We start from the raw sequence: 23,268 nt of genomic DNA on the forward strand, positions 1-23,268 counted from the left end.
ATCCCATTTCCTCAAGGACAACGAACATTTGACGGATAACGAGTGTGGAGTCCACTCTCCACTTCCGTTCATTCATAGCTCTTTGACTGCTACTAGTTGTGCTATGCAGACTGTTCGTGTCCCTCGCTATGGATTCAATCACTCTAAAACCATCCATTGCTTGGTGGGAACCTCCGTGACCGAGTTGGCTACGATAAATCCCCGACTTCCGATGCAAAGATATTGATATGAGGAGGGTGCGGTGACGCGAGTGTTGTCGGCCGTGGCTGTCTGTGAGAGCGGCCCGCCGCATCGATCCTATCTCTTAGGGAACTATTTCGCGAATGGTTAAAGACTGAATTCATTATACGTAACAGAAATTCTTCTATTCATGAACGCGTATCAGAACTATGTACTACGTATACAATGATAATAAAACACATTTTTCTGCATATTTTCATCCAATATGCTCTAAGGATTAGGCGACCTGGAATATATTGGGATGAGAGTAGTGTAAGGCTCTAGGATAATTTAGGTTTTGTGGCTTCTCCGTTTGTGCAACTCGAAGCTAAGGTCGTACGAGTGTCATATAACTGGCGTTCGAAGAATTTAAGAATTTCGTCGATCACACTATTTCGGAAGAAGCGACTCCGGTCAGTCATATCCACCCACCAGCGTCTTAAAAGGGACGTGGATGAAAGGAACTTACATAACTGGCGCACTGATTGCCAACACTGCCTTCCACTCGAGCCAGTTCAATGGTAAGATCGAGAAAAGGCCTTGCAGGAATGGAATATACAAAATTGCGAAATGAAGGGACATCGACATTATGATCGCGCCGACAAGCACCATGTTGTTCCACAATGGGAAGGTGAAAAGGGACTCGCTGGACGACAGAGCATTCATGGCGTTGAACATCTCAATAACGACGAGGATAGAGAGCGAAACCGTGGATGCCGACTTTGACATGTCATTCGTGAACATCTCGCACCCGATCTCGGGGAACTCTCTAGAGCACTTGTGGAAATGCGACTAAATAACGTAGGATCAGCTACAGTCCACGATATTGGAACCCTCTTAAGACAAGGAAAACCTACTAATTGCCAAAATGTTATTTGCGGACCCTGTGGATTATACATAAACCACCAAGCGAAACCAAAAACAGTTGCGACACCGACATATATACCGATCACCATGTACCGGAAGAAAAGCCAGCCGCTAACCAGCGCTTCACCACGCTTCCTTGGCGGCCGCTTCATAACATCATGGTCTGCGGGATTGAATGACAGCGCAGTGGCCGGTAGGCCATCAGTGACGAGGTTGACCCAGAGAAGTTGGACAGGGATCAAAGCCTCTGGCATGCCAAGCGCTGCTGTAAGGAAGATAGACACGACTTCGCCGATATTGGAAGAGATCAGATACCGGATGAACTGCTGGGTGTTGCTATAGATGGATCTCCCTTCTTCGACGGCAACTTCAATGGTTGCGAAATTATCGTCGGCCAAAACCATATCCGCCGCAAGTTTGGCGACGTCGGTACCGGAACCCATTGCGACGCCGATGTCAGACTTCTTCAAGGCGGGAGCATCGTTGACACCATCTCCAGTCATTGCAACGACCTGTCCGAGAGACTGAAGTATGTCAACTAGTTTCGATTTATGGGTTGGCTCAACACGAGAGAACAGGGAGGCCTGTCTCGCAGCTTCAATCTTTCCTTGCTCGCTGAGCGCATCAAATTCCCTTCCGGTGAAACTCTTGCCCCGCAAGTCTTCATGCTTTCCAAACACACCGATTTGTCGACAGATGGATTCGGCAGTGTTTTGATTGTCACCCGTGATTACAATAACTCGAATTCCAGCCTCTCGACATTTCTGAATTGATGCAGCCACTTCGGGTCGAGGAGGATCAAGCATACCAACAAGTCCAATAAGGGTCATATTTTGTTCAAGCTTCTCGTACTCATTTGAGGTCTCTGCAGTGTGCAGAAGAGGCGCCTCTGCAACATTTGAAATACTGGCAATGGCGATAACCCGAAGACCCCTGTTTCCATAATCCACAACTTCTTGCGAGATCAGCTTGGCATGATTCAGAGATAGGGGAACCCTAGCGCCGTTGGATCCCAGCAGGGTATGGGAACAACGCTCGAGGATCGATTCGGGAGCACCTTTCACAAGGAGCTTTTGGTTTTTCCCGTTACCCACTAGGACAGACATGCTCTTTCGATCACGAGAGAACTCATAGGTAGCTTTTAGGGGCAGTCGGTTTTCATAGTGCTTGCTAGCTGCATGTAGCCGTTCGGATGCCGGTAGATGCTTCAGCTTTTGGTTCACGTCCATGTCACCTGTGCCAATTTTCTCAACTAGGACTCTGAGGGCTCCTTCAGTGGGTTCTCCGACATTGCTATAAGTTCCGCTCTTCGGATCATACGATAGTGCCGCATCATTGCACATAGCCAAAACTTCAGCCATTTGACAGATCGTGGACGACGTAGCAGCAAGATCTTCCTGAACTTGACCATTCTTCCGTAGTTCGCCGACGGGGGCGAAGGTTGTACCTTCGACGTTGATTTCCTCAAGGCCGGTGCCAGACTCATTGAGGTAAACAATCCTTTCAACGCTCATCTGGTTAGTGGTAAGGGTGCCTGTCTTGTCTGAGCAAATTACACTGCAGCTGCCCAGCGTTTCCACGGATGGCAAAGACCGAACAACGGCATTCTTTGCGGCCATCTTTCGTGTTCCCAAGGCCAAACAAGTGGTGATAACTACAGCCAGGCCTTCTGGAATGGCAGCCACACCAAGCGAGACAGCAATCTTGAGATAATAGATTGCACCCTTTGTCCAACTCCCATGACTCGGATCGCTGAAATGTTGGATATTAATGAGCCAAACGAGGACACAAATAACCGTGATAACCTTGGCCAACATATCACCAAAATCATTGAGTTTTTGTTTCAATGGCGTTGGCTCGGAGATCTGAGCTGTAATACTCTCGTGGATATCACCAATCGCGGTACTCGACCCGGTTAAAACGACGACTGCAGTGGCATGACCGCTGACAACCGTAGTTCCGGAAAATAGGATATTTGTTTGGTCCTGTTTCACAGCTTGAAAGTCCTTGATTTCTAAAGTACTCTTGGAGACACTTTCACTCTCCCCAGTCAATATAGCCTGGTCGACGCGGAAGCTATTACTCTGGATGGAGACAAGTCTGCAATCCGCAGGAATACGGTCGCCGACAGCCACGTGAACGATATCTCCAGGAACGAGCTCTTCAGCCTTGATGCGTTGCACAGCGCCATCTCGAACAACTTTGGCCTCATTTGCTGAGTATTCTTGAAGAGCAGCAATGGCCTTCTCTGCGCTGTTCTCCTGTGATACGCCGACTATCGCATTCAAGATAAGGATTGTAAGAATCTAAACAAGCTGTGTCAGAAATTCCAATTCCAAGGCCATATATGTTCCTCAGCTTTTCGAAACACGCACCACTGCGGGGTCAACAAACGCGGTCCAGTCGTCGCCTCCCTCAAAGAGTGCGAGTACAAACGAAACGACAGCCGAACCCAGGAGGATTATAACTAGTTGATCCTTGAATTGTTCCAGTATAAGTTCCCATAGCGGTGTTGGCGGTTCTTCCGGAATGGCTAGATAATAGCGAGGCAAGAGTTTAGCATAAGAGTGGCATGGAGCGAGAGTAATATGTATTGATATGAAATTAAGGCGGGGGGATAATCCATCACTCACCGTTGGAACCATATTTCTCCCTCGATTTCAAAACTTGCGCGCTGGAAAGACCCTCCTGCTCATCGACTTGAAAGTGCCGGAGGACATCGCGTGGAGAATGTAAAAACGAGCGCTCCATCGTCTGGGCGCAAGATTCAGTAGTTCCCGGCAGAGCTCTTTTTGTCTCTTGCTTAGCTACCGGCTGTATATAACCTTTGGAAGGATTTGGGGAGGCGGATTTGGCGGGAGAGGAAAGGAGAGGAGGGAAGGGGAAAAGTAGAGGTGGCTATAAACTTCGGCGCATACAGAATCGAAGCGGCCGGCTGACGCCGCTGGTACGAGCAAGATTCGTGTGCGGGACTGTGGAGAAACTGTGGTCAAACTCGTGTGTTATCTTTGGGATTGTGCTGTAAGATCTGCGATCTATCGAACCCGGCCGCCAAGCCCTAGATCATCGCAAGGGCACAATGCACGAGCGGTAAAATGAAAATAACAAAGAGCGATTGGGGGTGGGAAGTAAGAAAAAGAGTGAAAGGCTGACCGAGCGAGTCTCTAGGTAATATATCCCTCTGTTCCCGAGCGCATCGGCCTGGGTGATGAGCTATCGCCGGTTTTTCAACGTGGTCTTTTCGACGGCCGATCGCCGGTATTGCTTATGTAATCTCATTGGAGCCGTTATATTATGTAAGGTAAAAAGCTTAATTTAAACGCCAAGACAGCCAGAAGGTTCCGCGGCTCCGGGATAATGATTCCATTGGATGGAGGCGCCACTGTGGCTAGTTTGACAACCTCTTCAGGGCGGAGGAACTATAACCCGAAGTGTTTGCGGCTGACGCAACCAAGACTGGCTTGAAAGGTCGCGATGCCTCGTCAACGGGCAGTGGCTTCGGGCTTCGGCTTGTCGACCATCGACGAAAGCATCGTGATTTACAATCATGGTGGACGCAGGGCGTAAGTCTTCCCAACTACTCTGGATTCTGTATGAAGTATATACGGAGTACGGAGTAGGCTTTCTGTATTTATTGACCGGTGGTAACTTCATCGCCCAGGCATCGCCAAGGGCTCGGTGACTATTGCGTTGGGGGCAAAAAAAAGAAAAAATAGGTATTAGGGAAAACTGATAGCATGGGGAAGAGAAGGGGGACGGGGAAAGGGTTCGTAACAAGGGCTACAAGCATCACAGACCCAGAAATGCATAGATGGGTGGGCAGTAGAAAGGAGCAGCATCCCTCCCTGAGGACAAAAGAGGAAGAAGAATAGCAAGAAGATAGCTCTTGACTACCTGATGGCATTAACCGCATGATAATAAACTTCTTTCTCCAAAGGAATAAAGGGGGCAGGCCCGCAACAAGGCGTCGATCAAGGTAAAGGGATTTGGGGGGTGGGGTAATAGAAAGCTGCATTTCCGATCAAGTCTCACTCTCTCCAAACAATAACTAACTCCGCAACCTGAAAGATACACAACCCTTTAAAAAGAACAACAGAAATGACAACTAAAAAACACATGTGAAGGTGTAAGCAATCCACACTACGAATGGATCGTTTTCAACTCCCATAGGATCGGCGAAGGGGATGGACAAGCAAAGCATGGATTGGGCGACCAGTAAAATTATCACCGGAAAATTACCATCCTTTATGATTCAGCAGCTGTTTCCTTCTTGTCTTCAGTGGAGGCGGGAGCCGCTGGTTCGTCGGTGGTAGCGCTAGTCTCGGCGGGCTTCTCCTCGGAAGCCGCGTCGGTGGTAGTTGGTTCTGCCTCACCGCCGTCAGACGACGTCCAGAGAGTGAGGTTATCACGCAACAGCTGCATGATCAAAGTGCTGTCACGATAGGATTCCTCGGACAGAGAGTCGAGCTCCGCAATGGCATCGTCGAAAGCCTGCTTGGCAAGATGGCAAGCCCGATCAGGAGAGTTGACAATCTCATAGTAGAAGACTGAAAGGTTGAGGGCAAGGCCAAGGCGGATGGGGTGAGTAGGGGTCAACTCGGATTGGGCAACATCGGTAGCATTCTAGGGGGGTGCCCAACGCGAGTTTAGTAGAGCATACAAAACGGTGTTGCAGACGACAGAATCAAGCTGTGGAGTAATACCTTGTAGGCCTCGTGGGCATTGGTGGCTGCAACCTTCCGCTTGTTACCAGAGGCGAACTCGGCGAGGTAGCGGTAGTAATCTCCCTTCCTATAGAATCATTGAGCTCAGCGCATTTGCTCACAGTACACTCCAATCAGCATCGAGGTTCGAGGGCAACGCACATCTTGTAGTAGAAGACCTTGGACTCGCCGGTTTCAGCCTTGGGGATCAGGTTGTTGTCCAAGACCTCGAGGACGTCCTGGCAAACACGCTCGAGTTCTTCTTCGATCTTCTCGCGGTATTCCCTGATGGTGGCAACATGTTTATCAGAGCCTTTAGATTCCTCCTTTTGCTCGATAGACGAGATGATACGCCACGAGGCACGGCGGGTGCCGACAACATTCTTGTACGCGACGGAAAGGAGGTTGCGCTCATCGACAGTGAGTTCACCCCCGAGCTAGCGTGAAATTTAGTACAGGGCGTACTCCTCTGCCGGGTCACGCGACATTTTCACAGCGGCAAACATCGAGGGAACTTACGCTGGCGACCTCCTGTAGAAAAAGAGTCAGCCCCTGAATTATCTCACCATACTGAACATCATATAGAGTGTAACAAACCTTCATATAGGTGACCATTTCTATAATCCAAGTCAGCGCTCCATTCCTGCACGTTCCCCTGTGGCCTGGATCTGCTTACCATCATAACGCTCAGCCTGCTCGCAGAGGCGGGCGAGAAAGGTCTTGCTGCATGGATGTGAGCAGAGGATAGTTGAAGGACCATGCGCACAGGATTGGAAAAACCTACTTCTCACGCTGCTCAAGACAACATCATTAGTACTGTCAGTGCACAGCAATGCCGAGAGAGAGCAACACAAAGAAGAACAAGAGTGGAGGGTCGCTGGTGCTGGGGCCGGAACCGCTGGCAAACCAACCTGAGGAGAGGGGTAAACATACTTCAGAAGTCATTTTTCCGTGAGTGTTGTAATGATTGAAGGGTCAACAACAAATGAGGGGATGCTGGGAATACTGATGATTGGGAAAGAAGAGGAAAAGAAAATTGTTTGCTAGAAGAGGGGGTGCTGGTATGGTTGACCGTGCAGGTGGGTTGAAACAGTTGATTGTCCTGCCTGGAGGAGAGGAGTGAGAGGGAGCGAGGGAGCGAGTTGAAGGGGTTTGGATTTAGCGAGTCCTTGTTGTTGAGTGATGCGAGGGAACAACAACAACACTAACAAACTGGTTAAGGCTGCTGTTGTCCACCAGTGGCTTGCTATGCCGTGCCTCTCCTGTGACAAACCTCTCTCTCATTTAGCAAACATTCTTTTTCTTTGCTTTTCACGCCAAAGGGTGAAAAAATTTCATTTGTTAGCCATATTTTCTTTTTCTTCTTCTTTTTTTACGCTTTTTCTTTTTTTTCCCCTTTGAACTCACTCGCTCTGATTCCGGCGGCAAAACCCACCACAACATTTTTATTTCCCGCCCCTCACTTTGGATGGCTGGCGATACGCGCCATTGACCCAGCCTGGGCCGGAGTGACATGATTCCGCTAGAATGGAGCCAAAAAACAAAAAAAAGGTACAGGTCATGATATTTCCGCTTCACTATCTAGATCCTTACAAGCAAACTTTGACAGCCAAAAACAGCGGCAAAGCCAGTGATTGATGCAAAAGAAAACCACCACAAGGTCCACAACAAAGGCATTGACTGTCCTAATACCCATGATGGTTAAGTAGAATCAGAAATGAGAGAGCATATTTTGGAATTATGATACCTAGAAAATAATTGCATGGTACCGAGTGGATGAAGACTGACAGGTGAACTGCCTGACGCTGACCCTGGCAATCTTGTCCATGTCGCGTCCTACCGTGAATCTGGCTCCATCTGTTCTACGGAACACAAAAATTGAAAAGGACCGGCAGCCAGTGGATCGCCTGTATATCTCCAGACATGGAATCGCCAATGGAGTTTTCATGGCAGAGGCTTCCTTTCTTCCGCAGCACCTAACTCCATCCCTGGTTCGCGCGGTGGAAGGGGGGCTTGCTCCTGGAGATCAAATCTTTCCACCATTCGACTTCTCCTTCTCCTCATCTCCAACCTCGTCACGATGCAGCATCTTCAAGTCGATGGACGAGGACAAGAAAGACCTATTTAGAAATACCACGTAGATACTCCTATGTAGGTACATCCATTTCTGTGTTCATACTACGTAGCCAGCCTAATGTAACTGCAAAGGAGCCTGGGAAGGGGTATAATGAGCCTCACATATGGTTGAGTGGTGCAAACAATGCCACCCACGACACGCCATTGTGCAGTACAGTAACTATGGTCTCATCCATAGACGGGCAAACCGGGAAGTATACTCCGTACATCCAAGGGGGAACCTAGCTAGGTCTGATTACAAGGGAAAAACTTGCTTTGTGTCGCTCTAAAACGTTTTATATTAAAGATCTTCAAATCGTATATACCTGGAGGAATGGGTCATTCCCGCAGACGAGCTAGTGATCTGAATAGTTACCAATTTTTGTTGCGTGCGCGAAATTCTAAATTGCCATGCCATGCCATGCCCATACTACTAGCCTGCTGTAGAATAACGAAACGAAATCTTCGAGATAAACAATAACCCAAGCAAACACGTCTTTGGAATCGAGTAAGGGTATGGTGGTGGAGGGAAATGGAAATGGGAAAAAGAAAAGAAGAAAAAAAAAGAAAAAAAATTAAGGGAGGGGGCATCACATAAAGTCATCATCGTCCAGCTCATCGCCATCGTACGCTGTGAGATCCGCGCGGTTCGAGTGAGTGGTGACGAGACTTGTCTTGGTCTTGGCTGCCTTGCTCTTCTTCCCGCCCTTGTCAGCGGCCTTTTCCTCTTTGAGTTTCTCGTTGCTAGCGGCGGTCAAAGCGCTTGCCACCTTCTTGATTTCCGAACTGGGGAGCTCCTTTACAAGCTGCTTCGTAAACTCTTGGACCCAGATAGAGTATTGCGGCTTCTTGGATTGGGCGGCTAGTAGAGGAGCGAGGGTCTCTGTGAGAGTGGTGAACTGCGCCTTGGTTCCCGGCTTGAAGAGCGGCATGGCAGAGATATCGACAGATTTGGTAGGGTCATTCGGGTCAGAAATGACGGTCGCCTTGGGCGCTGACCGGTTCCGGTTGAGATCGATATCGCCGATAAGATCCTGCGCGTGCTTCAGATCGGACTCCTTCTCCGTCCGTCTCAGCCGCGCCCGCTGTTCCGCAGCATCTTCCTCCTCGCTCGATTCTTCCTCGTCAAGGGCGCGCCGGGCTTTATGTTCTGCTATTCTTTGCGCTTTTGATTTCCTCTGCGCGGCGGCTTCAGCTTCAGCCTTGGCTTTAGCTGCAGCTGCTTTTGCTTCCTTCTCTCGCTCGACTTCCGAATCTTCGGCGGCGTCCCAGGAATCTAGAACCTATGTCGCAGAGAACAAAGATATCAACATCATCCCATATGTTTTCGTGAGAAGAAAAAGAATCTTGAGATGAAAGGCCGAACACTCCCATACCTCGTCACTATCTTCCTCATCGTCAAACTTGCGTCTTGCCACGAATGGCGGCGGGGTGGAAGGAGGTGTGCTCTCCTCTTCATCGTCTATGAGGGTTCCAAAACATGATCAATTAGATATCTATCTGAAAGTCTGGCCAGCGTCTTCCACGGGCTGTCCTGGTCGTCGACAATCCCTTACTCAAAGGGAGAAAACTTACCCCACTTTGAAGGCGCCATGGTCTGAGAAATTTGCAGGGTAAAGGGTCGATTTAAATTGTAGTGTCAAGACAAAACAGTGTGTATTTATTAAGAGAGCTGTAGGGCTACAGGCTGATGGAACTCCAACGGGGACGACGCGCAAGTCAAGTAGAACGAAACCAGTGGCCGCCTTTCCTCCTTTCCTGAACTCTTTCTTTTTTTCACGGTTTTGTGAAATTACATGGTCAAGGCTGATTGGCGGGGCAAAAATTTCTTTGGAGAGAAACTCGGCAGCGGAAGAATATAAATCCAGTCCTACATTGTCAAGGTTTGGAACCTTCTGCGCGCGGGATGATGATGGGACATTGCTAAGGATAGGATGGAGGCTATGGAGCAGGAGATGTTAAGAGACATGCTTCAAATGTTGTGAGGCTTCAATTTCCTAATTCAAAGGCAAAAGATGCTCCTTATTTTGATACAAATTCTTAGCTATTTCGCGGATGTACTCCGTATTGACTATCGGATTTCGATTCGATTCGTTCTTTTCCGTCCTTTATCTTTTTTATTTTTTCTTTTCCTTTTCTTACAGGTTTACTGCAGTGCGGAAGTTCTCTCCAGCATAGACAGCGCTGGAACCAAGCTCTTCCTCGATGCGGAGGATCTGGTTCAGCTTGGCAAGACGCTCGGACCGGGCAGGGGCGCCAGTCTTGATCTGGCCAGAGCGCAGTCCGACGACAATGTCGGCAATGGTGACGTCCTCGGTCTCACCGGAACGGTGAGATACCATCACACCCCAGCCGTCAGCGTACGAGTCCTTCGCGGCCTGGATGGATTCGGTCAAGGTGCCGATCTGGTTCACTTTGAGCAACAGAGCATTGCATGCCTTGAGGTCAATGGCCTTCTTGATGCGGATGGGGTTGGTGACAGTAAGGTCATCCCTACATTTCTTCTTGTTAGTTGCTAAACACAGCCATGGGGCACGGGCATGATCACATACGCGACGATTTGAATGTTAGAGGTCTTGAAGAAGTAGCTCCACGCCTCCCAGTCGTCTTCGGCGAAGGGATCCTCAATGCTGACGATGTCGTACTTGCTGGCCAACTTCTTATAGAGATCGCTGAGCTCCTCATATGTGACCCACTTGCTCTTATCGCTGTTAGGGTTTTTGAAGTCAAGGTCGTATTTCTTCTCCTCCGGCTTGTAGAACTCGCTGGATGCAACGTCGAGGGCAATTTTCACCTTGCCGGTATAACCTGCCTGCTCGATGGCCTCGGCGATCAAGTCGAGAGCTTCCTCGGGAGTTTGGATATCGGGAGCGACACCACCCTCGTCACCAACATTGCCAGCAGACTGGCCATATTTGGACTTGGCAAGTGCCTTGAGCTTGTGGTAGACTTCGGAGCCCTGGCGAAGGGCCTCAGAGAAAGAAGGGGCGGCACTACTAGGTCAGGATTGTATTCGGAGAAATCGACTGGGTGCCTTTTTCGGTCCTAACTTACGATGGAACAATCATGAATTCCTGGAAGGCAAGGCGGCCACCAGCATGGGAACCCCCGTTGAGGACATTCTGGAATGGTACGGGAAGGACGTATGGCTTCTTGGTCCCGGCAAGATCGGAGACGTGCGCGTAAAGTGGAACGCCCTTCTCAGCAGCACCAGCCTTTGCGATAGCCAGACTGACACCAAGGATGGCGTTGGCACCAAGGTTGGACTTGTTGGCGGTACCATCGAGCTTGTTCAAGAATTCGTCGACCTTGGATTGGTCCTTCACGTCAATGTTCTCCTTGATGACGGCGGGGCCAATGACCTCGTTGACGTTCTTGACAGCCTTCAAGACACCTGGGTTCGAATTGGATGATCGTCAAAATGCAGCTTCCCACATGGATTGCGGGATATACTCACCCTTTCCGAGCCAGTGAGTCTTGTCACCATCACGGAGCTCACAAGCCTCATGCTGACCTATTGATGGACGTGTCAGCCGATTGTGCGTAGACGTGAGACCGTAATTTTCTTGGGTTCATGGGGGTCTGGAAGCATCAAGTCTACTACTCACCAGTGGAGGCGCCGGATGGAACAATGGCACGGTGAAGGCCAGTCTCAGTGACGACGTCGACCTCGACTGTGGGGTTGCCACGGGAGTCGTAGACCGATCTAGCGTGGATCTTTGTGATCGCCATCCTGGGATGAAGGTTAACGTTGGAATTTGACGATGAGAGCAGCCTTGATTAGTGAAATGGTCGTGAGATTCTGAGCACAAGCGAAGAATTGGAAAGTGGTGTGTGTTGTGTTCTGTTGAGGCCTTTTCAGACCCTTCTTCACCGAACGGCCGAAAAAGTCCAAGCTTTCAACAGCAGCCTCTTGAAGCAAACACCACTCAAGTGACGCTTTCTCTTTTTTTGAGACTTTTAAGGATGTACTGGAACAACAATTTGATCGTGGTAACGGTGGCTTCGATTGAGTATATTTGAGCGGGCTACAGAGGAGAGATGTGGGAGAGGCGAGGGCGGGGCTGAGGGGCACAAAACGCAGGAGGTAGTGAAGAGGGAGGTAGGCGTCAACAGTTGTGGCTGTGAGGGAAAAGAGACTTACTTGAGGTATTACTTGCGATGTGGTAGGTGGGAAGGAGTTGAAGGTATCAATTGGGGGAGATCTGGTGCCAATTGCAAAGCGAGATGAGATTGAGGGAAACTGAGGGAGAGAGAGAAGAGAAGGGAGAAGTTGTCTCTGGATGATGAGCAGATCTATGATGAAAGACGACCAATTACCTAATGATGTTATGATTTTCGCCGCAAGCCGGGACAAGTCTTTCTCGTCGACAGAATACAGCCCCTCCAAAAGTCCAAGGCGGTTTGGCGGGACATCGCGAGAGGCATTGCCCCGATGCCAGCCAATTAGCTGGCCCGCAAGGTGGCTCCGGGATATTCCAGGTCCCCAGTACGGAGTAATTACGGAGCATATCTGCCCTGTAGGATCCAATGTGCCTGTTACGAAGTACGTATGCATGGGTACGGGCATTCAACTTCGCGAGCCAAAAAAGGTTTGTGGGCGGGGTGTGTTGGCGGTTGATGGCATCATCGTCGTTTGGATCGCCTTCTCTGGCCGCCCTGAGGTACTCGAAGCTTAACCGTCTTTGGTCTAGATAGGTACCGGAGGCACCTGACTTTACCGTCACGGAACAATATTGTGCCGCGTTACGGAGTACAAACATAGCAAACATGCTCGAAATTTATTATATAATTTTCTATCACGTGAGTGAACATTTTTGAGACCCGGGTGGTTTGCTCTGTTTGCAGGATTTTGGGGCTGGAGCTGGCTGGGGCGCAACTTGAAGCTCCGTGGCGCGAGCAGGCAGTCCCCGTCCCAACGTCAGCATCCCAGAGCTGCCGGGTGTATGTACGGTCCTGTGTCCAAAGCCGGTAGTTTGACTTTGCTCCCCCGAACACATCCCACGGATTGACTTCCCCCTTTTGAGAGTGCCTATTCATCGAGCGCACCTCTTCCCACCTCCTGCATCGCCTGTTCAGCTTGAGATCACCATGACCACTGCCAATGACCCAGAGCGCCAGCAGGCCCTTGAAGATTACAAGAAGGCCCTGCTAGAGTCGAGAGAATGGGAGGCTAAGCTGAAAGCCCTTCGGTTGGGTATCAAAGATTTGCAGAAGGAGTTTGACCAGACAGAGGAAAATATCAAGGCGCTACAGAGTGTCGGACAGATCATCGGAGAGGTTCTCAAGCAGCTGGATGAGGAGAGATGTGAGTTGACACCTCTATATGTATCTCGTCCTCGACTGGGCCTTCCGTGTCGCTGACTTTAGTGCAGTTATCGTCAAGGCTTCCTCCGGTCCTAGATACGTCGTCGGATGCCGGTCCAAAGTAGACAAATCGAAGCTCAAGCAAGGAACCCGCGTCGCTCTCGACATGACAACCCTCACCATCATGCGCATGCTGCCTCGCGAAGTCGATCCCCTCGTCTACAACATGTCGTTGGAAGATCCCGGCCAGGTTAACTTTGCTGGTATTGGTGGCTTGAACGACCAGATTCGCGAGCTGAGAGAGGTCATCGAGCTGCCCCTCAAGAACCCGGAGCTTTTCATGCGAGTGGGGATAAAGCCTCCCAAGGGTGTTCTGCTGTATGGGCCCCCGGGAACAGGGAAGACGCTCCTGGCCAGAGCCGTCGCCAGCTCCCTGGAAACCAACTTTTTAAAAGGTGGGCTATCAGGTTTATACTGCTGCTTTTTTGTAAACCGTGCTAAACTCTAGCTCAGTCGTCTCCTCTGCTATCGTTGACAAGTACATTGGCGAGTCTGCCCGATTAATTCGAGAGATGTTCGGCTACGCCAAAGAGCACGAACCATGCATCATCTTTATGGACGAAATCGATGCCATCGGAGGGAGAAGATTCTCGGAGGGAACCTCTGCCGACAGAGAAATTCAACGTACACTGATGGAGCTCCTCAATCAACTGGATGGATTCGACTACCTTGGAAAGACAAAGATCATCATGGCCACAAACAGACCGGACACTCTAGACCCGGCCCTTCTTCGTGCTGGGCGCCTTGATCGAAAGATTGAAATCCCCCTGCCCAATGAAGTGGGTCGATTGGAGATCTTAAAGATTCATTCTAGCGGAGTGGCCATAGAGGGCGAAATTGACTTTGAAACTGTCGTCAAAATGAGCGATGGCTTGAATGGCGCTGACCTACGAAACGTGGTAACAGAAGCGTAAGTCTACATGCCTGCCTCTGCTGTGCTTGCCAGCAAATTCTAAAAGTTATTCTTTGATTTAGAGGTCTTTTTGCCATCAAAGACTACCGAGATGCAGTCAACCAAGACGACTTTAACAAAGCTGTCCGAAAAGTGGCCGAAGCAAAGAAGCTCGAAGGCAAGCTCGAGTACCAGAAACTCTGAAGTAGATACCTTTTCCTTTGGCATAATTTAGTGTTCTTGATCATACAACGGCGTTGCCTACGGCCCTGCTACGTAGAAAAACTATGATAGAATGTTCTGTGCCGACCATGATGCTGTATTTCATACTCCACAAAAAGTTCCCTGTCGCCATTTACAAGATGCATCGCTGCAGAGCAAACAGAACAAACATGACTTTGCCAACTGGCGATTTTGTGACGAAATGGGCTTACTGTTCGCTGTAGCGGAAGCACATAATGCAACAAAATACTAAGCAGCAACTCTTGCTATATTGTATCTGCATCTTTTAAACTGATAATGTGGTAATCTGCAACATTCATCTACCGGTACAGCATTTATGCTCCAAAGTTCAACGGCGTCCTAGCTTCCCGTAACAGCGCCGCAAACACGCATGACAATTCAATTGACCAGGGCATTGACGACATGAAGATAGAGCAGATAAATAATTTGTGAGATTGACTGAAGAGAGATATTCAAACCCCATTCTAACCTTATTCCACACAAGGACCTAGTAGCTATAGTACCCGCCACCTAATATTAACCGCTCTGTACGGAGTACGGATCTCCGATTTCATCGACCCCTGTGACACTATTTACTGTTCGTCCGTCCTTACTCACCTTTACTCGGGGTACCTACATCATCGGGTACGTCTGGAATGTCCTTTCAACTCCCCAGCCGCGTCCCTTCCTTCAAGTCTCCGCAGCGAGAAATCGAAGATGATTACTGGCGCGCCGCGACTTCCGCGCGCAAGACGTCGCACAACGCCGGCGGTGGGTTCGAGATCGCGGATAGGATTGGCCAGTTTATGAATCCTAATCGCGAACTGCCAATGTACAAAGACAAGCCGTATTCTGCGGCGAGGAGGGGACCGGGTGGGCTCCCTGGCCATGCGAGATCGAGGAGGCGCAAACAGGTTGTTTGGCTGGGGGTGTTGGTGGCGTTTGCGGTGACAGTTTGGTGGTTGTGGTCCGGAGGGAGAGCGGAGAAGATCATTTCTCGCGGAAAAGAGATGAAGGGAATGCATGGTGGTGAGTTGTGGAAATGGGTGCAAGGGTTTGAGAAAGGCGAGGCCAGGAGGAAAGGAAAGACGGTGGATTGGGCAGAGAGAAGGGAGAGAGTTAAAGATGCGTTTATGGTAAGCTGGGATGGATATGAGAGGTATGCGTGGGGTGAGTTCATGGCGACATGATAGTCATGATTTTGGAAGGATGCTAACCACCTTTTGTTGAGGTCGTGATGAGTATTATCCCATTCGGAAATCCGGCAGAAATATGGTCGATGGTGGAATGGGCTGGATAATAGTTGACGCCCTCGATACCCTCATGATCATGAATCTTACCTCTCGTGTGCAGCAAGCTCGAAATTGGATCCACACGTCACTACGTTATGATCAGGATCATGACGTGAACACCTTTGAGACGACTATCCGTATGCTGGGCGGCTTGCTTTCGGCGCATTATCTGTCTACTACGTATCCTGAGTTGGCACCTATAGCCGACGATGACCCAGGTGCTCCGGGAGAGGATTTATATATCGAAAAAGCCACCGAATTGGCGGATCGGTTGCTGGGTGCGTTCGAGTCTCCTTCAGGAGTGCCCTATGCCAGTTTGAATCTAAACAAATCTGTTGGGATCCTGTCGCACTCCGACAATGGTGCTTCGTCGACTGCAGAGGCGGGTACCGTTCAACTAGAGTTCAAGTACCTTGCAAAATTGACCGGGGAAGCGAACTACTGGGAGAAAGCTGAGAAAGTCATCGAGGTTATTGAAGCAAATGGTAGGGAAGACGGGCTAGTTCCTATATATATCTATGCGGATACTGGCAAGTTTATGGGAGAGAACATTCGTTTAGGGAGCCGGGGTGACTCTTACTACGGTATGTCGATTTCTCGCCTATTCATTTGAATTCTTACTGACAGTAGATCCGCAGAATACCTAATAAAACAGTACCTCCAGACATCGAATGAGGAACCGATATATCTAGAGATGTGGGACGAGACGCTGAACGGCATCCGCAAACATTTACTCACGTACACAAAACACGCCTCTCTGACGATCGTCGGGGAGCGTCCAAATGGTCTACGCCAACCCATTTTGCCCAAAATGGACCATCTTGTCTGTTTTTTGCCGGGTACCATCGCTCTAGGTGCAACTGGCGGCTTGCCGCTCTCAGAGGCTCGGAGGTCAGCTGGTTGGGGACGTAAACAGGAGGAAGAGATGCTACTGGCGAAAGAGCTCATGAAAACCTGTTGGGCAACGTATCTTGCCACTGCAACAGGGCTGGCACCTGAGATCACGTATTTCAAGATCGACGATCCTCCCCGAACGATTAAAGACGTCTATCCGGACTTTGATTTTTCCTTTGGTGGCGGGGAGAAGTCCAAAAAGAAAAAGACGGGCTTGAGAGACGATGCTGATTTGTTCATGAAATCGCATCCACTCTACCCCCTCGACCGTGAAAAATCAATTTGGCTCAAGGATATAACCATTCGTGGCCCTGACCAACATAATCTCCAGCGCCCTGAGACCGTGGAATCCTTATTTTACATGTATCGTATCACAGGCGACGAGACGTACCGATTTTGGGGATGGGAAATGTTCAAGTCATTCATCAAGCACACTGCTGTGGTCGAGGATGAGCCATCTCCTGGAGCGCCTAGCGACGACGCTTCGTACATCCGCGGTTTTACGTCGCTCTCGAATGCGAATACTATCCCACCAGTAAAGAGGGATAATATGGAAAGCTTTTGGTTGGCGGAGACGCTCAAGTACTTCTACCTGTTGTTTTCCGAGAGGGACTTCATCCCCTTGGAAACGACTGTGTTCAATACGGAGGCACATATTTTCCCCAGGTTTAAGATGGGCAAGAATTTCAAGACTGGGTGGAGGAGGAAATTCCCTGTGAATAAAGTTGGCTAAAGGAATTTTGAAGCGGCAAACAGTACCTTCTTGTAAATGTGTCATGGATGATAACGCATGTATGGATTTTATTATGACTCTTTTCTAATACATGTCCGAAATATAGGCTGTCCAAGCATCCTAGAGCTCACACAGGCGTCAAACCATCCGAAATCATAGACTCGCTCTTTTTCATTTCCGTTCGCTTCTCCCGACAGCGGCTCGAATCAGTCTCGCATATCCCTCGACGGCATCTTCCATATCTCCCACACTCAATCCTTCGTTCTCTCCATGCGCCACGAAGATACTACCCGGACCGTACAAATACCGCTTCACCTTCCCATGGTCCGGCAGATCGTGATCATGAATGTCCCAATTCGGCACATCAGTCCCATAGTTGACCGTCATCACATCGAATCCTTCGACATCCGAATCTAGGTCGACAGGTGGATATGCTCCGCCAGCGGAGAAACTAACATGTACATCCTCGGGGCTTTTAGACGCGGAACGCACGGCAGCAAGGATGGTTTCTTTGGCGTGAGTCACAGTCCCACCGGCTAGCCGCACGGCAACCCTTGCAGAAGCACTGGCAGGAACCACGTTCGTGGCGACCCCGCCTTCCATGACGCCGATGTTCAGCGTTGTCTTGCCGTATTTCTCGCTCGAGGGTAATCCACCCTCGGACTCGGGTATGTCGCCCAGGCTATCGACCTTGGAGAGGATGGGGAGAATCTCTGAGACGGCGCTGCGTCCGAGCCACGGATATCCAGAGTGCGCAGGCTTTCCGCGTACGTGCACGTCGAAGTGCAGCATGCCCTTGTGGCCTGAGACGAGCTTGCTTTCGGTCGGCTCGCCGAAGATTACTGTGTGGAAGGTGGGTGGGGAGGTGTTGAGTGGTGAGTTTGAAAAATGGTGCATACCCTGGCCACCCGTCTCTTCGCTAACGACGAAGAGCAGGCCAAGGGGAGTGTCAGGGTTGGATTCGAGGTGCGATAGCGTCGCGATGATCTGGCATGCTACGCTTGCTTTGGCATCGACGGTGCCGCGGCCGGAGATGTGGATGGCCCTGCGGTCGATTGACGATGAACCTGTGGAGGCGGTTGGAGGGAGTGAGAGCGAGTAGGGTATGTAAGGAGGCACGGTGTCAATGTGGCTCGTGAGAATAATTTCCGGGGACGGCGAGGAGGCAGGATACGCGTAGACATTAAATCTTGACGGCTTCCTTTCTTCCTCGTCGACTTCGTGTCCGTCAAGGGGAACAGCCTGCTTTTGTACGGTAAAGCCATGGCTTTCGAGATATTCAACTAAGAAATCTCCCACGCTCCCTTCGTTGTTGGAGATGGATTCGATCTCCGAGAGTGATCGGTGCAGGGAGAGCAGCTTGGAGCTAGCAATAATTTCATCCAAATTGCTCTTTTCATGGCCCTCGGGTATCATAACGAGATCCCCGTTATCAGCCATGATGGGCTTCTGGGGAGAGGATGACCGCTGGGAGGGCCTGGCCAAAACTAGCGGCAGCAGTGCCAAGGGCGCAAGAGTGAAGACCCTCATCTGTTCAATCTGAATCTATCCAATTCTTTGTCTTGACTCTTGGTCGTCGCTGGAACTGTGTCGCGCCGTGAGGGAGCTCTCGGGATGACTAAATACATGTAGATCGGCGACGCACCCGCGGCTCGTCGTCGGCGTGTTTGTGGTATCACGGCGAATCAACTAGTGGCATCTCAGGAATCCCTGTCAGAATTCCAAGGCAGTAACTACAGAGGTCCCCATCACGGAGTATCATCCGGCAGATTCGTTTATTATGGGAATATGCCCAGAATTGTTGCAGACAGGATTGTCGAAGTTGATTATTATTCCTATTTATTAAGTTACGCAGCTTGACGGGCTCCCTTCATTGCTCGTCTTGGGAGAAGGGCCCGGCAGTCGCAGTCTCACTGCGAAGTTCTTCGACCTCAAAAGGCGAGACTACATTGATCCGGGTATGGATACTCCGCTGCAGCTTCGGGGAATACTGTCGCTCTCTCTCTCTCTCTGTGTGTGTGTGTGTGAGTGTGTGCGTGTTTTCTTTTGGGTGGCCCAAACGGATCAAATTGGCCTCGATACAATAATAAAAGGTCCCCTAAGAAGCATTCTTAAGCAGAACTGACGGCTACCACACCCCAAACGCCTGTGGTCAAACACTGGGCAGGACGGAATTCTTTACATTCTTTGATGGGGATGCAAGAGGCTAGCAGGCGTCTGTCCGGGATCGAGAGGTCATCCAGGGCTGGATTGATGAACCACTTAAAGCCTGTATGAAAAAACACGAATTGCAAAGCATCCAACCGATTGCTCCCCAGAAGGCTAATTTTACACTATAGTCTTTGCGTTTGTTCTTCGTGGCCACTACTTGGTCAGCTTGCACGTCGGCTTTGATCCCATCTTAGTTCCGAGATTTGTCATTCGGTAAGGAAGCCGACATTAACTAATATGTTGCAGGGAGGGAGATGAAGAGAAGATGAGATGCGCTGACCTAGCGCCGAGCTTGACATCGGCGTATAATAGCATGTAGCGGAGGTAGGAAAGAATTAATGTGATGTACAATCTAAAATAAAAGCTATCTTAAGAATACAGGTCTGAAAGTACACTGATATCTTTCGTAATCTGTATGACATCCAGAAACATCACTTTTCTTCCGCTAAATGGATATCCAGAAATGGTTTGAGCAGGACATAGCCCCGAATCTCGCCGTTCCCAAGGATCGCGCTCTAACCGACCTTGTCCGATTGCCCTTTTTCATTCTTCCCGCGAAACATCTGGTTTTAATCATCCACAAGAAGATAAGATTATCAATTTCAAGGCTTTTGCCAAATATCTGGTCTATCCCCGGTTCTTTGACCGGCCACTGCCACTTTTGACCTTTCGGGCCTCTGGACGATGGATATGGTGGGCAGGAATCCATTCAGCATCGTACGTCTTCGCGACGGCTGGCGAATCGGAGACCTGGTCACCGGAGTCAACGCCAGCCTGCTGACGGGATGCTTTCTTCGCGCGATCGTGCGACTTGACTGGCTTGCGCTTCTGGGGGAAGTAAGGGGCAATCCAGAGAGTATAGAGGAAATAACTAGCTCCAACGAAAGTTGCCGACACAAAGAAGTAGAGGAAGATCCTGGATATAATGTGTTAATATAAAGGAATACTTTGAGAGCGTGGATAAGAGGGGACCAAAAAAACTAACACTTGGGGGTCGAAGATGCTCATATCGGGCTCCACAACGGTGATGGTTCCGTTGTAGGCGGGAACTGTGAAAAGGAAACCATCCTTCTTCGCAACCATGGCCGCGATATTCAAGCTAAGTTCTTGGGGAAGCATCTCGGTAGCGAAACCGTACGTGAGAGTCTTCTCCGAGTTTGCGGCCACTTCGACGTTGTACCGTTTCATGGTGAGGTTGCGAACATTCTGGCTGGGCTCCGACAGGGTCCAGAGACTGGCACCGATAACGTCGACGGTAACGGGGTCAGGTTCATTATTTGTAAACTTGACGAGCGCATTGGTAGGCAGTCCGTTGACGAGCTTCACGCCAAAAATTTCAGAGTCGGGAAAAGTGGTCGAAATATCAACGTCAAGACTCGGAGCATCCTTATCCTCAACAATTGCTTCCTTGGGGGTTGTCTTTCAATTCAGCTTTAATTAGCAACCTATCCCGCCGGTTCAGGGTGTCTTTGGCAGCGCAGAATCGGTACTCACAGCAGCAGCGTCTTCAGCCCGAACAAGGAGCGTCTGCAGGGACAGGAGAGCGAGGGAGATCAAACCAAACTTGCCCATCTTGAAGGTAAATCAAGCCTGGAGAGGAGAAAAAGAGGAGGGAACAAACTGAGTCAAAAAGGAAAAGCGGACAAGCGACGGTCAGCGTTCAAGGGGACACACTTTCTCACCTCCCGTCGCCTCTCCCGACTCACTCCACGTATGTCACAACTACGACCATGCTTAGTAACATATTCACGTGATTTAGCCGCGCCATTATCTAATAGTGGCTGCTAGGCGCGCGTCTCGCCGTATTTACAGGCGCAACCCCGGGCCACTGAGGTATTCACGCGTCGAGGACAACTCACTCTCTTCCAAGACCACCTGGAGACAAGGCTGGCATTTAACTATCATCCATTCGGACACACATATATATCTGCGATTTTGGATGCTAATGACTTTACCCCGACTTCGAGAATGACAGCTGCCGGAATCCCAGACCTGTTCCAGCGCTATGAGCAGCTCAAAGCTGTCGAGCAGACCAAAGATGCACTCATTGAGGTTTCTATGCCTGTTATCAAGATGATATCTTGTTAGATGCCTTCTGATTCTATTCTTAAGGACCTTCTCCATCGAGTGACCGAGCTGGAAAAAGCTTATCAACAGACGAGACTCGATCATGACCGAGAAACTCGGTTTAACCGGGAGGTACAGATGCATGAAATGGAACTCATGGAGCAGATAACGAGGATCAAGGCCGTTATGGTACATCCGTCCGTTCGTCCCCAGGGCGCTCCAAGCTAACGTGACCTTGCTGCCGTAGGACCAAGAACCTTTCCTCCTGGTTATGATTGACGGCGACGGTTTGATCTTTCAGGATTCATTTCTAAAGCAAGGTGAACAGGGCGGCAAAGACGCAGCGAACCAACTTTGGGTTGCAATTCGTGATTACTCGTCCCGTAATTTTCCGAATCTACAGTCCCCAAAAATCGTCACCAGGATATATGCCAACGTCAAGGGATTGGCTGAGGCGTGCTATAAAGCCGGAATTGTTGAACGCCCGGCGCTTATAGAGGATTTTGTTCGAGGGTTTAATGGCAGTAGACTGCTATTTGATTTTGTTGACGTCGGGAGTGGAAAGGACAGAGCAGATGATAAGATTGCAGGTGAGTGGATCAGATCAATATGTACATACATACATACATACTCAATGCCACCCGGTCCATTTTCAATTCAGCTGATCATTTGTCCATCCAAACCAGAATATTTAAAACTGAATTTATACAATTGCCATTGCCATCAGATCTTCCTTGGCTGTTCACACGATAACGGATATGCTCGTATCCTGGAGGATTTGTTGGCAGATCGGGAGCTCGTCGGTCGAATATCTCTGATTGAAGGGGTCCCTTTTGAAAGAGAGCTTGTTTCGATAAAATCTTCCTATCGAGTGACAAAGTTTGATTCGCTTTTTAGAGATTCGAAAATTCCAAACCATGGCTCTTCTCTGGAGACTTGGACTAACGCAGTCAGGTCTCTGCCTACTGCCTCTCAATCTCGTCCAATCTCCCCACATCCTTCTAATAATGGACGGGCAAGGGTGAGCTCTAGTTCCAATGGTGCTCCGAGCCCTCAAACCTGGGCCGCCACCACTGCTGCCGCGGCATCGACTCCAATGACAGATTTAACACCTTCAAAACCCGGCACGCCTTCTCTGCAGGCCGTTGAACGCAATAAATATGGCCAACGCGTTGATCGCCTGGATTTTAAGACAATTCCCAAGGACGAATTGAAGCACATTAAAAAATTGAAATTATGCAATCAATATTTCTTGCTGGGCGAATGTCCCAATTTAAGTTGTCATCATACTCACGATTACAAGCTTACAAAGAATGAGCGTGTAATCTTGCAGGCAGTGGCAAGGATGACTCCTTGCCATTTTGGTACTGATTGCGATGACCCGGGATGTATATATGGCCACCGATGCCCGCAAAGCGAGGTAGGAAGAAAGGAATGTTACTGGGGGCAGAAATGTCGATTTAATGCCTCTCAGCACGGGATTGACACAAATATTGTGAAGGTCACGAAAGTTTAATTCCATGGAAATATCCCTAATTTGGAGTTTTTTGATTTACTATTTTTTATATAATACGATATACCACGCCGTATAGGCAGCCATTTATTATATACACTTGCTGTTTATTCTCAATGGATTACTGTCCACTGACCGTTTAAGTCATAGAGACGGTGTGCCCCTTTTGTCGG

At 49.5% G+C, this 23,268-nt stretch overlaps 10 protein-coding genes across 10 annotated transcripts; 4 read left to right on the forward strand and 6 right to left on the reverse strand.

Moving 5' to 3' along the window:
• Nucleotides 1–500: 500 nt before the first annotated feature.
• On the reverse strand, nucleotides 501–4,200 carry CIMG_07318 (calcium-translocating P-type ATPase, SERCA-type; the record flags this gene model as incomplete). Its single annotated transcript, XM_001243421.2, has 5 exons — nucleotides 3,720–4,200; nucleotides 3,462–3,619; nucleotides 1,077–3,392; nucleotides 689–1,011; nucleotides 501–609 (listed from the first exon to the last, which is right to left on the reverse strand). The coding sequence occupies exons 1-5, from the start codon at nucleotides 3,835–3,837 to the stop codon at nucleotides 501–503; spliced, it is 3,024 nt and encodes a 1,007-aa protein (XP_001243422.2). The 5' UTR covers nucleotides 3,838–4,200.
• Nucleotides 4,201–4,654: 454 nt separating this feature from the next.
• On the reverse strand, nucleotides 4,655–7,062 carry CIMG_07320 (14-3-3-like protein). The gene is made up of 8 exons (XM_001243423.2): nucleotides 6,723–7,062; nucleotides 6,574–6,581; nucleotides 6,466–6,512; nucleotides 6,387–6,406; nucleotides 6,309–6,320; nucleotides 5,952–6,226; nucleotides 5,790–5,877; nucleotides 4,655–5,709 (listed from the first exon to the last, which is right to left on the reverse strand). Exons 1-8 carry the CDS (start codon nucleotides 6,732–6,734, stop codon nucleotides 5,332–5,334), a joined length of 840 nt encoding a protein of 279 aa, XP_001243424.1. The 5' UTR covers nucleotides 6,735–7,062; the 3' UTR covers nucleotides 4,655–5,331.
• A 1,117-nt stretch (nucleotides 7,063–8,179) lies between these two features.
• CIMG_07321 (eukaryotic translation initiation factor 3 subunit J) lies at nucleotides 8,180–9,678 on the reverse strand. Its single transcript, XM_001243424.2, has 3 exons — nucleotides 9,480–9,678; nucleotides 9,281–9,366; nucleotides 8,180–9,187 (listed from the first exon to the last, which is right to left on the reverse strand). Exons 1-3 carry the CDS (start codon nucleotides 9,496–9,498, stop codon nucleotides 8,495–8,497), a joined length of 798 nt encoding a protein of 265 aa, XP_001243425.1. The 5' UTR covers nucleotides 9,499–9,678; the 3' UTR covers nucleotides 8,180–8,494.
• A 197-nt stretch (nucleotides 9,679–9,875) lies between these two features.
• Nucleotides 9,876–11,636, reverse strand: CIMG_07322 (enolase; the record flags this gene model as incomplete). The annotated part of the gene is made up of 5 exons (XM_001243425.2): nucleotides 9,876–10,397; nucleotides 10,457–10,897; nucleotides 10,959–11,298; nucleotides 11,362–11,418; nucleotides 11,513–11,636. 5 exons carry the CDS (start codon nucleotides 11,634–11,636, stop codon nucleotides 10,043–10,045), a joined length of 1,317 nt encoding a protein of 438 aa, XP_001243426.2. The 3' UTR covers nucleotides 9,876–10,042.
• A 566-nt stretch (nucleotides 11,637–12,202) lies between these two features.
• CIMG_11941 (uncharacterized protein) lies at nucleotides 12,203–12,583 on the forward strand (the record flags this gene model as incomplete). The annotated part of the gene is made up of 1 exon (XM_012358742.1): nucleotides 12,203–12,583. One exon carries the CDS (start codon nucleotides 12,203–12,205, stop codon nucleotides 12,581–12,583), a length of 381 nt encoding a protein of 126 aa, XP_012214165.1.
• A 249-nt stretch (nucleotides 12,584–12,832) lies between these two features.
• CIMG_07324 (26S protease regulatory subunit 10B) lies at nucleotides 12,833–14,400 on the forward strand. The gene is made up of 4 exons (XM_001243427.2): nucleotides 12,833–13,212; nucleotides 13,280–13,666; nucleotides 13,725–14,181; nucleotides 14,247–14,400. Exons 1-4 carry the CDS (start codon nucleotides 12,996–12,998, stop codon nucleotides 14,365–14,367), a joined length of 1,182 nt encoding a protein of 393 aa, XP_001243428.1. The 5' UTR covers nucleotides 12,833–12,995; the 3' UTR covers nucleotides 14,368–14,400.
• Nucleotides 14,401–14,640: 240 nt separating this feature from the next.
• On the forward strand, nucleotides 14,641–17,422 carry CIMG_07325 (mannosyl-oligosaccharide 1,2-alpha-mannosidase). Its single transcript, XM_001243428.2, has 4 exons — nucleotides 14,641–14,834; nucleotides 14,891–15,555; nucleotides 15,617–16,261; nucleotides 16,316–17,422. Exons 2-4 carry the CDS (start codon nucleotides 15,042–15,044, stop codon nucleotides 17,302–17,304), a joined length of 2,148 nt encoding a protein of 715 aa, XP_001243429.1. The 5' UTR covers nucleotides 14,641–14,834; nucleotides 14,891–15,041; the 3' UTR covers nucleotides 17,305–17,422.
• On the reverse strand, nucleotides 17,342–18,880 carry CIMG_07326 (peptidase). The gene has a single exon (XM_001243429.2). It carries the CDS (start codon nucleotides 18,832–18,834, stop codon nucleotides 17,476–17,478), a length of 1,359 nt encoding a protein of 452 aa, XP_001243430.2. The 5' UTR covers nucleotides 18,835–18,880; the 3' UTR covers nucleotides 17,342–17,475.
• A 951-nt stretch (nucleotides 18,881–19,831) lies between these two features.
• On the reverse strand, nucleotides 19,832–21,180 carry CIMG_07327 (translocon-associated protein). Its single transcript, XM_001243430.2, has 3 exons — nucleotides 21,010–21,180; nucleotides 20,501–20,934; nucleotides 19,832–20,431 (listed from the first exon to the last, which is right to left on the reverse strand). Exons 1-3 carry the CDS (start codon nucleotides 21,085–21,087, stop codon nucleotides 20,143–20,145), a joined length of 801 nt encoding a protein of 266 aa, XP_001243431.1. The 5' UTR covers nucleotides 21,088–21,180; the 3' UTR covers nucleotides 19,832–20,142.
• Nucleotides 21,181–21,343: 163 nt separating this feature from the next.
• On the forward strand, nucleotides 21,344–23,191 carry CIMG_07328 (C-x8-C-x5-C-x3-H type zinc finger protein). Its single transcript, XM_001243431.2, has 4 exons — nucleotides 21,344–21,567; nucleotides 21,628–21,771; nucleotides 21,830–22,172; nucleotides 22,269–23,191. Exons 1-4 carry the CDS (start codon nucleotides 21,484–21,486, stop codon nucleotides 23,096–23,098), a joined length of 1,401 nt encoding a protein of 466 aa, XP_001243432.1. The 5' UTR covers nucleotides 21,344–21,483; the 3' UTR covers nucleotides 23,099–23,191.
• The last annotated feature ends 77 nt before the right edge of the window (nucleotides 23,192–23,268 follow it).

Source organism: Coccidioides immitis, assembly GCF_000149335.2.
Source record: "Coccidioides immitis RS genomic scaffold supercont3.2, whole genome shotgun sequence".
NCBI classification, from domain to species: domain Eukaryota; kingdom Fungi; phylum Ascomycota; class Eurotiomycetes; order Onygenales; family Onygenaceae; genus Coccidioides; species Coccidioides immitis.

Coding starts and splice junctions, on each gene's coding strand:
- CIMG_07320 (XM_001243423.2), bottom strand. Junction 6,407..6,465: donor GCAGGCTGAGCGTTATGATG/GTAAGCAGATCC, acceptor CTTGGATTATAG/AAATGGTCACCTATATGAAG. Junction 5,878..5,951: donor AAGGTCTTCTACTACAAGAT/GTGCGTTGCCCT, acceptor ATGATTCTATAG/GAAGGGAGATTACTACCGCT.
- CIMG_07321 (XM_001243424.2), bottom strand. Junction 9,188..9,280: donor ATGAGGAAGATAGTGACGAG/GTATGGGAGTGT, acceptor TCTGCGACATAG/GTTCTAGATTCCTGGGACGC.
- CIMG_07324 (XM_001243427.2), top strand. CDS start 12,996: ATGACCACTGCCAATGACCCAGAGCGCCAGCAGGCCCTTGAAGATTAC. Junction 13,667..13,724: donor GGAAACCAACTTTTTAAAAG/GTGGGCTATCAG, acceptor ACTCTAGCTCAG/TCGTCTCCTCTGCTATCGTT. Junction 14,182..14,246: donor CGAAACGTGGTAACAGAAGC/GTAAGTCTACAT, acceptor TCTTTGATTTAG/AGGTCTTTTTGCCATCAAAG.
- CIMG_07325 (XM_001243428.2), top strand. CDS start 15,042: ATGTCCTTTCAACTCCCCAGCCGCGTCCCTTCCTTCAAGTCTCCGCAG. Junction 15,556..15,616: donor ATATGAGAGGTATGCGTGGG/GTGAGTTCATGG, acceptor CCTTTTGTTGAG/GTCGTGATGAGTATTATCCC. Junction 16,262..16,315: donor CCGGGGTGACTCTTACTACG/GTATGTCGATTT, acceptor GTAGATCCGCAG/AATACCTAATAAAACAGTAC.
- CIMG_07326 (XM_001243429.2), bottom strand. CDS start 18,834: ATGAGGGTCTTCACTCTTGCGCCCTTGGCACTGCTGCCGCTAGTTTTG.
- CIMG_07327 (XM_001243430.2), bottom strand. CDS start 21,087: ATGGGCAAGTTTGGTTTGATCTCCCTCGCTCTCCTGTCCCTGCAGACG. Junction 20,935..21,009: donor GGGCTGAAGACGCTGCTGCT/GTGAGTACCGAT, acceptor CTGAATTGAAAG/ACAACCCCCAAGGAAGCAAT. Junction 20,432..20,500: donor AGCATCTTCGACCCCCAAGT/GTTAGTTTTTTT, acceptor CATTATATCCAG/GATCTTCCTCTACTTCTTTG.
- CIMG_07328 (XM_001243431.2), top strand. CDS start 21,484: ATGACAGCTGCCGGAATCCCAGACCTGTTCCAGCGCTATGAGCAGCTC. Junction 21,568..21,627: donor CCAAAGATGCACTCATTGAG/GTTTCTATGCCT, acceptor TCTATTCTTAAG/GACCTTCTCCATCGAGTGAC. Junction 22,173..22,268: donor AGCAGATGATAAGATTGCAG/GTGAGTGGATCA, acceptor CATCCAAACCAG/AATATTTAAAACTGAATTTA.